The sequence below is a fragment of the Calypte anna genome, chromosome 8, assembly GCF_003957555.1.
Source record: "Calypte anna isolate BGI_N300 chromosome 8, bCalAnn1_v1.p, whole genome shotgun sequence".
NCBI classification, from domain to species: Eukaryota; Metazoa; Chordata; class Aves; order Apodiformes; family Trochilidae; genus Calypte; species Calypte anna.
In genome coordinates this window covers 4,720,046-4,731,888 of record NC_044254.1, presented here as the reverse complement: position 1 = coordinate 4,731,888, position 11,843 = coordinate 4,720,046, and the positions used below count along the sequence as shown (strand labels likewise).

General features: G+C 47.5%; 1 protein-coding gene across 3 annotated transcripts in view; it reads right to left on the bottom strand.

Annotated features, from left to right (window-relative positions):
- Window positions 1–9,337: 9,337 nt before the first annotated feature.
- COP1 (COP1 E3 ubiquitin ligase) overlaps window positions 9,338–11,843 on the bottom strand; it is a 127,214-nt gene continuing 124,708 nt past the window's right edge. For all 3 annotated transcript variants that reach the window (XM_030455512.1, XM_030455513.1, XM_030455514.1), the window contains 2 exons: window positions 11,063–11,107; window positions 9,338–9,900 (listed from right to left, as the gene is read on the bottom strand). In XM_030455512.1, the coding sequence (XP_030311372.1) occupies window positions 9,883–9,900; window positions 11,063–11,107 (63 nt within the window). In that variant the 3' untranslated portion in view covers window positions 9,338–9,882. The remainder of the gene's footprint in view (window positions 9,901–11,062; window positions 11,108–11,843) is intronic.

The window sequence follows — 11,843 nt, the reverse complement described above, 5'->3', positions numbered from 1 at the left end:
CCTCTTTGGTTCTACAGATATCTCAGCAGGACAAAAACCATGTTTCTGGACCACTGGAAAAAAAATCCAAGCAGCCAAATACCAGCAATAGTTGGAAATAGAGCATCAGGTCCTGCTGGCTGTCTCTACCTGGGCTCCCTGTGGTGGCAAAAAGGACACAGCAGGGCCCTGCCTTGGATGCTGAAATCCCAGCAGGTGATGAACAGGAGGTCACTGCTCTCCTTCACCTTTCAGCCATCATGACAAAAAAAAAAAATCAAAGGCAAGGGCAGCATCTCCCAAAGACCATTTTGACCATGACCATGCGTGAAAGAGAGGTTTCTCAGCCAGGTGTAGGGTTGCTGGGTGAGAAGCCAGCACACTTTCATTCTCATGGAATTAAAAGCAGAACCCAAAGCTGCATCCAGAGAAGTGGAAATGAATCCTGTGGTGAAGCTGAGGAGCAACACCCAAACTCCTTTACACTTAAATGTACTTCAGAACAAAACACATGCCCCAAAAAGAGAAGCTCACTTGTTCTGCAGCTAACACAAGAAGTTTTCCAATTGTTGCCCCTGAAAGGGAGAACATGTGGATGGTCTCAGGATGGTCCTCTGGGGAAAACTGGAGATTTCCATTTAGAAGAAATCTTTGGGGAGATAATTTCAAATCCCCCTTTTCCCCCTTTGTTTTGCTCATGCTGTTTCCAGCTCTCTGGGGCCCTGTGGAGCCTGAGCACACTTATGCTCCCTGAGACTGCTCAGCTGGTGCCAGCAGGACAGGAGCCTCAGCTCCACACCCTGAATATTTCCACTTCTCCAATGACCAGAGCACATCAGGGCCAAGTGCCCTCCAGTGAACAAGACCTTCTGGGCTGGGCCTTTGCAGAAATCTGGGAAATGGTTCTTCCTCCTTTTCCCACCACGTGCACACAAGAGGAATGAGCCAGGGCCCCCAGCCTGAGTTACCAGAAAATTAAACATGTCACCATTCATCCAGGCGAGGAATTAGACATTGATCCATTCTGATTCCATCTAGTTCAATTACAGCCAAGGGCAGGAGCTGCCTTCCCCCTCTGGAGACCTTGGAAATAACCCCAGAAAAGTCCCCAACCTGCAGGGTTTTTCCTGAGCCCCCCTGGGGAGTATGCTCAGAGTTTTTGGGGATGCTCAGGGCCATGGGATGATGCTTGGGGCCCTGGGGTGGATGGTCAGAGTCCCAGGGTGATGACTGGTGCCACTGGGAGGGATTCTCCAGGCCCTGGGTGGATTTTTAGGGCTTGAAGGGGATGGCTCAGGCCCCCAGTGGGGATGCTGGGGGCAATGAGGAGGATGCTCAGGCCTCTGGGGGGGATTGCTCAGAGCTTGGGGAGGATGCTTGGGGCCACAGGGTGCTGAGGGTCTGCAGGTAACAGGAGCAACATTTAAAAAGTGTGACTGTAGTAATGAAAGCAATAAACTCAAACCTTTAAATCCATCTGGCACCCTGTAATAAAATCCCCCCTCCACTTCCCCTTATCTGCTATCATGCAACAGCTGGATGAAGGAAAGTGCTGGCTGGGGCACAGAGAGCAGCAGCAGAGCCAGAAAACAGCTCTGCAAGACATTCACAAACTTTATGGGAGGCAGCAGACATGGCACAACCTCAGTCCTCCTGGTGCTGAGCAGGGAGAGCTCATTCCCAGCCTGTTCCCTTCTCCCTTAGTCCAGGGTTTGTGTTTCTAAGGGAGAGAAGAAATCCCTTGAGCTGGTCCAGCAGTGGGGAGCATGGAAAGAAAACCTGGGGGTGGGAGGAGGGTGAAATGCACAGACAGGTACAGCTTGATGGTGTCTCCATCTTTGACCTTGGTGGAGAGAATCATGTGGGCTCACTGTGAAAAATTTGTCTTTTTAATGAGAGAACAGTTTGTCTGACATCTCATCTGCAAATAATAATTATTAATATTATCATGTGGCATCACTGTGAAGCCCAACTCCTGCAGCAGGCAGGTTGGGCTGACGTGGTTGTATGCACAGTGCTCATTAGGAGAGGAGACCCCTTGGAAAACAACCAATAAACCCCCACTTAGGGGTCACTAGGAGCAGACTAGAAATCAAATGGGTCTTTTACTATCCCATTTCAAAGAAGGACATGGTTTGCTGCTGAGAATGTGGAAATACATCACTGGCTCTGAGATGTGCTGAGGATGGGCACCTCCTGGCTCTTATCATCTCCATCCCCATCCCTTCCTTGGGCATCCCTAGGGGAGCCCCAGAACACAGTCACCCCCAGGGCAGCTCTGAGGTTGGTTGCTGCTCTTTGAGGGGAATTGACTACAAAGCTGTGTCCCATCCTGGGGCTGCTCTTGGCAGCACTCTCCCACTGCTGCTCAGTGCATTCATTGTCCCCAAAGACAAGTCATGCACCCCAGGTGGAGGTCTTGAAGCCATGGAAGGAACCATGCTCTTTATTTCACCCTGATCTTCAGGTGGATGAGCCACTTTGCCACTGACCTGTGCTCAGACCCATCCCCAAACCTCTCCATTCCCTTCGGGATGGCTGATGCCTGGATCCTGGGCCCTAGGGAGGGTGAGGGGAGAGGTGCCACCTCCTCTGAGGGCTCCTCTTGGAGCTTAGACCCCACCTTACACATTTGGAAAGCAACTAATGGCACCCAGACTGGGTCCAGACAAGGACCAGGAGGTGAGGCAGGCATTCCCCCCACCAGTGAAACACAACCCAGATCTCCTCCTCCTCCCATGGCCAAAGGAGGGGTGCCAAGAAAAGTGCTTATTTGAACCCAGCAGTTCTCATCCTAGCAAAGGACAACTTTCCCAGCTTTGCAGGGCTTTGAGGCATTGCTGTCACTTTTTTTTTCCTCCCTTTTCATGCCCCTGCTTGCAGCAGAAGGTGGAGCTCCTCTCTGGGTGGGTGCTAATTTGTTTTTTCTCCCTCTCCACCTGCCTGGGCTAAGCCAATGCCAACACTTCAGCATCATTAAAGCATCATCCCCTCCATGAGCCTTCACTTTACCATTTGGCAGCAGTGCTGGCCACCTCCATCACCCAAATAAAGAGACCTTAAAACTTGGAGGCAAGAGACAAACAACTTTCAGGGGCTTGGAGTATCTGTGGAGCAGCAAAACCCCTTAAAATTTGCTTTCTAACCCCTTAAAATTTGCTTTCTAGAAGCTTTCCCCCTGAAACCTGTGGCTTTGCATGACCAGAACAGGAAACTTTGCAGGCTGACAAACAGAGCCAGGGAGAAAACAGGGACCCAGGGACATCAGTCCAAGGAGCTTGGTGACCACAAGGAGTTGAAGCCCTGACTTTTACTGCCCATGAGCATCCTGTGCTCACCTTGTGATCTCTGGGGCACTGCAGCCAGGTGAGGATCTCCTTTCTCCCATGCAGAAGAGGCTAAAAAATCCCTCTGGATCATCTCCTTGCTCATGTCACACCGTGCTGGGGATGTCACCTTGCTGGCTGCATGGTCCTGGGGTCTCTCTCCTTCCTCCTCCTCCCAGGGTCAGCTTCACAGCTCTGGAGGTAACTGCAGCATCCCCCAGCAATGTCAGGGCTGGCTCCTGGGGTTTTTACAAAGCCAAATGCTTTTCAGCACTGTTATTGCCATGTACAAGGCATTGAGAGGTGACAGGAGTATATTAAAGTCATTAAACCCCACGTTTAGACTTGAAATCTGGTATTAAAGTGAAAGTCCAGCAGGTCAGTGCTGTACAGCAGCCCCACAAGAAAGATGAAGGAAGGTTCTTTAACCCCACACATCCCTGCCTTGGGATAAATCCAATATAAAGCTGCTTCCCTGCCACACTTGCCACTTACCTGAGGCTTGCAAGGGGGGCAAATTAGTGCCAGATTTACAGCCAGGTGAAACTGAGCCTGCAGGTAGCAAGGGCAAGGCAGGAATTACTGGGATACCTTGGAGCTTTAACCACCCTCACTCTGGGCAACAGAGCAGGGCTGGGAGCAGCCAAGGGGGCTCAGCACATCCTGCCAAGCTGGAGGTGCCAGAGGGAGCTTGTTTAGAAGGAACCAGCACATGGATGCTGGCATCTACAGGAATCACCTAGGTACAGGTTGTTAGGAAGAAGAAAGGTGATAAATAAAGATAAATGGAGGGGAGAGCAGCGTGCCAGCAGCCCCTCTCCATCATGCTTTTCCTTCCCTATGCAGATCAAATTATGACCTGAAATCACTGCATACATATTTTATTATGTGGATAATTTAAAGGATGAGGGTGAGACAGAGAATTCATAAGGTATCATCACGTCAGAAGACAAAGAGTTCCCATTAATTTCATCCAGGATAACACTGGAGAAAAGGGAGGGGAGGCACACAGGTTGTGAGCAATCTGCCCTCTCCTCCTCTCCCCTGTTTCAAGGGAGCTGGGACACACTGGGATGTCTTTTCCATAACATCTTGATGTGCACTGCTCCCCAACATCTCAGAAAACACATTTCCCTGAATTTTCACCAGCAAAGTGATCACAGTGCTTTTAGAGGGCTTGAAAATTACCTCTCCTCCTCCTTTGTGCAGAGCTAGGGAGCAGGGGAGGGTGTGAGGATGCAGCCATTCCCTCCTCCCAACCCTGGGGGTGTCTGTGTTTGTGTGACCCCAGTTTTGCCAGGGGCAGCCCCATCGTGGTCTGCTGGGCTTGGTCTGTTTCATCTCTCATCTGGCACCAGCTCTGGTGACTTTGAGGGGTCAGCCCCAGCTTTGCTTCCCCCCCCCCCATCATCCCATTCAGTCACGGGTCGTTCCACAGATCAATGCCAGCTTCAGGGTGTTTTTCAGTCACCACAGGGCTGGGGAAGAGCCACTGTCTCTTAATAATTGCTTGTAATAACAATTAAAACAAAACAAAAGAGCTGTTTAAAAGAACTATCTAGAAAATAACTAATTCTATATAAAATAACTGTATTTTATGGGTAGTTGAGCCCAGGCACTGGGCTGGAGGGGTTGAGGGTTTGTCCCTGATGTCAGTACCCCCAAACCTCTGACCTGAAACCCCAAGGATGGGACAGGAGCAGCTCGGCTGATTCAGCCCAGTTCTTGCTCTTCTCTAGGATAAGAGCATTGGGTTTTCCCTTTAAACCTAAATGGTTTATGAGGGATTTTGACAAGTCAGATTAAGAGCCATAATCAAGACAAACTTGGTGTTTAAATAAAGGCCCAGAAGAGGTAACTGAGCTGCTGAGTGCTTTCCCCACCCAACCCAGCTCATCTCAGGCTGATGCCATGAGGTCCCACCTGAAGCATGAGTTGCTCATCCTCCCAGAAGTCACTATCATCCCTGCAGGGTCCAGAGGAGGGGACACACAGGATGGTGCAGTCCTGCTGGGTCCATTGGAGCCCCACACCATGCTCAAGGCTTCCTGTACCCCATGGCACTTGCCAGCCTCACCATGATGGGCAGTATGATATACCGAGAGGAGTGTGATGAGGTAACTTGTAAAGGAACACATTTAATTCTTGAATTCAAAGCCCCTGGGGCTGTTCTCCTTCCTGGCAAGGCTTCTGGAACAGAGAGGGGTGAGAGGAGGGCAGCAGGGCTGGGGAAGGGCAGGGCAGTGCTCACTGGGCACAAAGCTCATGCTGCTGGCTCCATTTCAGCTCTCACTACTATTACTCACACCTCCTGAGGATGGCCTTGATGTATCTGTCTTCTGAAAGTCTCCAAATCATTTTCCTTGGCTACCTGAAAGGATTTTTAGAGCCTAAGTGACAGCGTGGAGGTGCCAGAGGGATTTCAGGGAGGATGTCAAAGGTGGAGATTCTTGTGGAGCTCTGCTGCTTGTGCAAGACTCCAGGTGAAAGCAGTCCCAGTGCTCCCCACCACTACCAACTTTTGGAAATGAAACGAGCACTGAGGTTAATCAATCTCCCTGAACAGAACCCCAAGAGCAACATCATTAAGAGAAGGCAAAACAGGGAGAGGAAAGCACTAACCTGGATGGCTGCAAGGATCAGGGGTTTCAGGCAGGCAGCTATCACAGACATGGTTGTTCTTTCACCCCACTCCCCAGAGAGCTGTTTTCCACTCCAGCCTGTAGCAGGGACATTGTGCACAATTCCTAGTCCAGACAGATTAAAATCCAATGGCTCCAGTGGGTGCTTTGAGCCCTCCCCTTCACCTGAAAGGTTCATGCAGAGAGCCCTGCGAGATGTTGTGCTGGAAGAGCTGCAACCACCTTCTCCTCTTGCACCACAGATGAGCCAAGGAAGCTCCATATTCAGTTTTCCCATCATCCTCTCAGATGTTAAAACCATCACTTTTCCCATTCCCAACAATTTTTCTTGCTGCTTGATGTTAGAGGACAAATTCTTGCCCTGCTTCTGCTGAGTAGTGATGGCCAGCCACCAGCCACTGCCAGATTTGAGGTGTGAAAGTCTAGATGGAAGGATTTAAAAAAAGTTTTTGGCAAGTCCTACTTAACTGCAACAGCTGGTTACCATGTCAAGCAGAGGAAGAAGTCTTGCTTTAACCCAACCAACTTAGTTTATGAAGAGATTAAGGATTTAGAATACCCAAATACTGCCTTGCCAATGAACAGGCTGAGAGAGTTGGGGTTCTTCAGCCTGAAGAAGGCTCTGGGGAGACTTCAGATCACCTTCTAGTACTTAAAGGGGTTTATAAGAAAGATGGGGACAGACTTCTTAGCAGGGTGTGTGATGATAGGAGAATGGGTGATGGTTTTCAAGATGGGAGATCCAGACCAGGCATTGGGAAGAAATGTTTTAAAGTGAGGGTGACTGTCCCAGGCTGCCCAGATAAGTGGTAGATGCCCCGTTCCTGGGAACAGTCAGGATGGACAGGACAACCTAGCCTAGTTGTTCACTGCAGGAGGGTTGGACTGGATGGCCTTTAAAGGACCTTTAAAACCCAAATTATTCTATGATCAGGTAACACTGGCCTCAAGAAAAAATTTTTGGGGGCAGTGGCTATAATTTCCCCAGTTACTTCTGCAGAATTCCTGTACCACTCCCTGCACATGTGGACACCGCTCACATACAAGATGCTGCAGATCTTTTTTAAGTATTTCTGGCTTTGAAAAAGCAGAAAGGAGAGAGATCTGAGCATGGAAGGAGCTAGATTTGCCTTGACAGTTATTGGCTGCTGTCATTAAGACCTTCCACAGTTAAACAGAATTACCCTAAACAAACAAGGCTCCAGCTCTGGGGTCAAATGTTGGCATTAGCAGCCACCTGTCCTCCCTGCTGAAGATTCCTGACATATTGATATTAATTTAAATTTCCCCTTGACCATCATTTTCCATTCCCTCCAGTGCTGCACTTCTTTTTAGTACTGCAGCATGTTCCTCCCACTCTCCTAATAAATGCTTTAAAATTAATTAAAGAGGCTGGCTGGCCACACAGGGTTTTAAATTCCCTTTCTGAAAGAGAAATGTGACTCACCCAAAACCTCTCGCAGGGACATGAGTGCTGGAGGCAAAACCATTCTGGGGCAGCTTCCAGCCAACAGCTTTGTAACCCTGTTCTTTCAAAAGCAGAAAATGAGAATAAAGACTTCAGAGTGCCCACTGCCTGCAATTAAGTTTTCACAAGGTGAGTGGTTAAGTGCTGGAACAGGTTTTCCAGTGGGATTTAGGAATCTCCCAATCCTTGCTTGGCTGAGTTGTGAACATCTCCAAGCCCTGAAGCAACCTCATCCAGTTTTGAGGGAAGCCCTGCTCTAGGCAAGGGCTGGACCAGAGACCTCCCAAAATCCCTCCTAAACTCAATCACTCCCTGACTCTGAAATCTGATAGGGGCACCATTTGATGAGGAGGTGACTAATTTAAAAAGTATTGACCAAAAAAAAAAAAAATTACAGTAATTAAATGCACCCTCCTGTGTCAATTGCAAGAGTTACCTGAAGGAAAGAAAATTAAGGGGATTAAAATAAGGAGGGTGCCACTTGTGACAAAGAGACAAAAAAAATGCTATCAGCTTGTGTTTATGAGCTGCTGTGTTTCTAATTAGGGCCAGACACCACATTTGCATTTTATCTCGATTGAAACAGAATGAAAACTGATAAAGGCAGCTGATGTTAAATTGTTTTCCCCATTTAATTCATGGAGTAACCTTGCTGCATTCAAAATAGTAGGTTTGTTTTTTCTTCTTCTGTTTTTAAGATTGCAGCTTTGTCAAGAGTGGTTTCAATTTAAACCCCAAAGGAGCTTCAAGGGGGAGAAGGAATGAGGTGACTTGCCACCAAGGTGGCATGAAATAAGGGTACAACAGCACCCATGGCAGCAGCTTGGACAATAAATTACCAGTGTTGAATCAGGACAGGATCTGCCCCAACTCAGCTGTCAGGCTTCATCCCTTCTTCTTTGTACCCCCCAAGAGCACTCTTGGTTTTCTCTTCCATCTTGTCACCCAGGGATGTCAAAAGACCTCACTACCCATCTGTGAAGATAAGAATCAGACTTTTAACACTTGGAGACACCTTTCCCATGCCACCACCAGTTGTGGCTCCTTGGACAAGTGACCCAAGACTGCAGCAGGGCCTTGCTTTGCTTTGCTGAAGTCCCTGCAGCAGCCTCAGAAGGAGGTGTTGCTGCAATGAACACAGAGAGACTGTTTGCAAACCACCTCCTACAGAGAGCATCACACACACTGCACCTTTGCCACCCACAGCCAGGAAAAGCTGCTGCACCCTCCAGTGCCACTGCTCAGCTTAAGGAATTCTGGCAGCAATCCCAAGAGCTCAGCACAACTGCTCCTTCTGAAGTCCATTTCCACCTCCTTACCCCTCCCCTCCCTCTGCCCTGTCCACAAAGCAACAACAACTTTCAGCATCATGGTTTATTCCCCCTCTGTATGTACAATTAAGTGTATGCATGACCATTAAAAATAAGGCTACTTATATCATGGCTCTGAAACACAGCACTACCCAACTCCATCCCCTCTTCTGACAACATTCCAAGTGCTTGGCTGCCCTGCTGGGCAGAGATGGGAAAACACAAACCAGACCACAGGAGTGATTCGGTGGTGCAAGGCTTTGGTAACTGGATCTAGAAGCTTCCTCCTCTAGCTGAGATAGTCAAAAGCAGGGCTTGCAGGGTGATGGTTCTCTCACAACATCTTGGCAAGGTCAGTCCAGGTCACCTCATCTCAGCACATCGCTGCTGGCAGGTGGCAGAGAGACCCAGGCCCACCTGGACAGAGGGACAATTTAATCCTCTCCTTTGGAGCTGCCCCTCTAGTTAGAGGCAGGGCACATAAGGAGAGGAGGAAAGGGCAGATGTCCTTCTTGATGACCAGAAGACATCAGTCTCCAGAGGTGTCAACCTGGGTGACACTTCTCAACCTTTAATGCATCCTAAAAAAAAAAAAAAAAAAAAAAAAAAAAAAAAAAAAAAAGGAACAACTTAACCATATCCTTATGGGAACTCAAAGCAGATTCCTTGCATGTCCATGTAAGAGACTTAAGAGACTTTTTTTCCACTGGGGATGAAGAATCAGTCCAGATGAAAGTAACCAGATGTGCAAGTGAGGACAGCCCTGTGTGGTCCTGTAAGCTCCCTTCCCAAGTGAATCTGTTCCCATATGCAACAAGAGAGAATCTTCTAGCTTCAGCTTGTGGCTCAATAAATTTTATTATTCCTTTTCTGTTTTATTTAAGATTTTGTTTTCCTATCATAAAAATTAGACAACCATACCACCACCACCAGCAGCAGCAAAGTCTGTGGAGTTTATGTTGATGGTAAACAGTTCACTGGTGTTTCCAGTGTCTCAGAACATCCTAGGAAGTCCATAAGTGGAAAAAAAACCCAAACATGATGGTTTGGGGGAGGAAGATCAAGGTGTTTTCGGTTTCTTGTCCTGCTGAGGATCCCAGATGAATACTGTAGCATATCAGCAGGACCAAGTACCTCATGCCTTGAGAGAAAACCCTTCATACCAGCTCCAGTACCTGATTAGTAGGGAAGATGAGAAAGTTAGAACAGCAATTTCTGACATTCATTATCTCCTACATCACTAGGACAGGACTGACCCTTCTGTCCTCACCCCCTTCCCTTTAGTTACCAGCACAGAAGAAAATCACACAAATGGAATAAGTGCTTGGAAAGGATCCCAATTTTGATGTCTGTCTGCACACACTGACGTGGATGCTGGCAGAGCATCCACCCCCAGACTGGAGTGGGTTTGTGCAAATCCAGTCCCTTCCCAGACCATCCCACCCTCCCCCTGCACGTTGCCAAAGCCAAATGGAAATACCAGAGTTCCAACAGCCCTGGCTGCCTGCACATTCCTCTGTCCACCTTCTCCTACTAACAAGCAAAATGCACTTTAATCACCCTCCAGTTGCTCCTGGATTCACTTCAACATCCCAAAAGCATCTGTGTGCTTTGCCCTTTGTACAAAGAAGGAAGTGACCAAAGAAATAAACAATCAGTTTCACAGCCTGGTAAATAAATTGCCTGTGAGGGAGAGGCTACAGCATCATGTGCTGCAAGAGCAGGGGAAAAAATAAATAAAATAAATAAAATAAATAATAGAATCTTTCAGTCACACACTACTTGGGTCTCAACCCATCCTTGCTTTTTTTTTGGTGATTTTTCCAGGCCTGTTCAAGACCAGCAATTCTGGCCTGCCTCCAAAGACTTGCAGGGATGTGAGAAGCAATCAGGATGGGGACCTCAGCTTCCTAAGAGTGACAACCTTGCCTGTGGCTTTGCAAACAGCAAGGAAACCCCTTTACCAGAGAGCTGCCTGGGCTACAAGCTTGTGGCATTAAACACCAAACCCCAAAAGCACAGTGGAAGCCAAGGCCAGTGTGTGCAATTTGGGGTGGGTCAGACCTGGATCAGCACCAGCTTGGGTTTGGGTTTTGCTTGGCTGTTTGATAGACACAAAGATGGACAAAGTCTTTTCTATATGTCTTGAATTAAAAGTCTCCCAGACTGTTCTGCTCACTCTGCCACACACCAGGAGCAAATGCATCATCTAAATTACAAACTTCTGCACTTGGGATCACCACCTCTGATAGTTCCTCCTGGCTTTACAGTTTCTCTGACCTTGCTCTTCACTAACACATCCAAGTGTTTAAAGAGGAGATGCATGAAATAACTTACCTTAATTGTACCCTGACTGTTAGCAGCAATCAGCACATTGGATTCCTGGAAAAAAAGGAGAGACTATCACAATCTGTCATTGCTGGTTTTGTTTTCTTTTGTTTTTTTAAAAATTTTTGGAAGCAGCAGCAGAGCAGAAGCAGTTGTTTTTATCTTAAACATCAGAAGTACATCTAATTTCAAACAGACTTAACTTCCCATTTCCAAGATGCTTCTGAGGCTGTAAGTCCTTTTGGAAGTCATATTACCTTAAAGAATTAGAAAGCAATAATCCTGAGTGCTTGCATGGAGCTTTCAATCTCCAAAGGAATTTACAAACATGAGTTAATCCTCACAGTCTCCCTGTGAAGTGGGCAGACAATAATAATAATAATGATGATGATGATACTACTACTAATAATATTACTACAATAATAATAATTAATTTTCATCTTTCAGCAGTGTATGGACAAAGGTTTCAAGCACCTTAACTGACTAATCACCATGACAAAGCCTCTCTGAGGCCACACACCACCTCACACAGCCAAGAAGTTTCAGACAAGACAACCAAAGAAGAGATTAGAGGGCAGTGGCAGATGCACCTGGTTTGGAAGGGAAAATAAAATGAGTGCTTCAGCCCTGCTTTATTAAGGAAGATAGAGAGCAGCTCACTGCCTCCCATCACATGGAGTTGCCTTTGGAGATCTCCTCGCTGTCAGGAAATTCATGGGCTGCTTCATCAGCCAGGCAACCCTAGCCAAAAACCAGGGGAAGAGAATCTCCACTCTTTGATCCTCTTCCT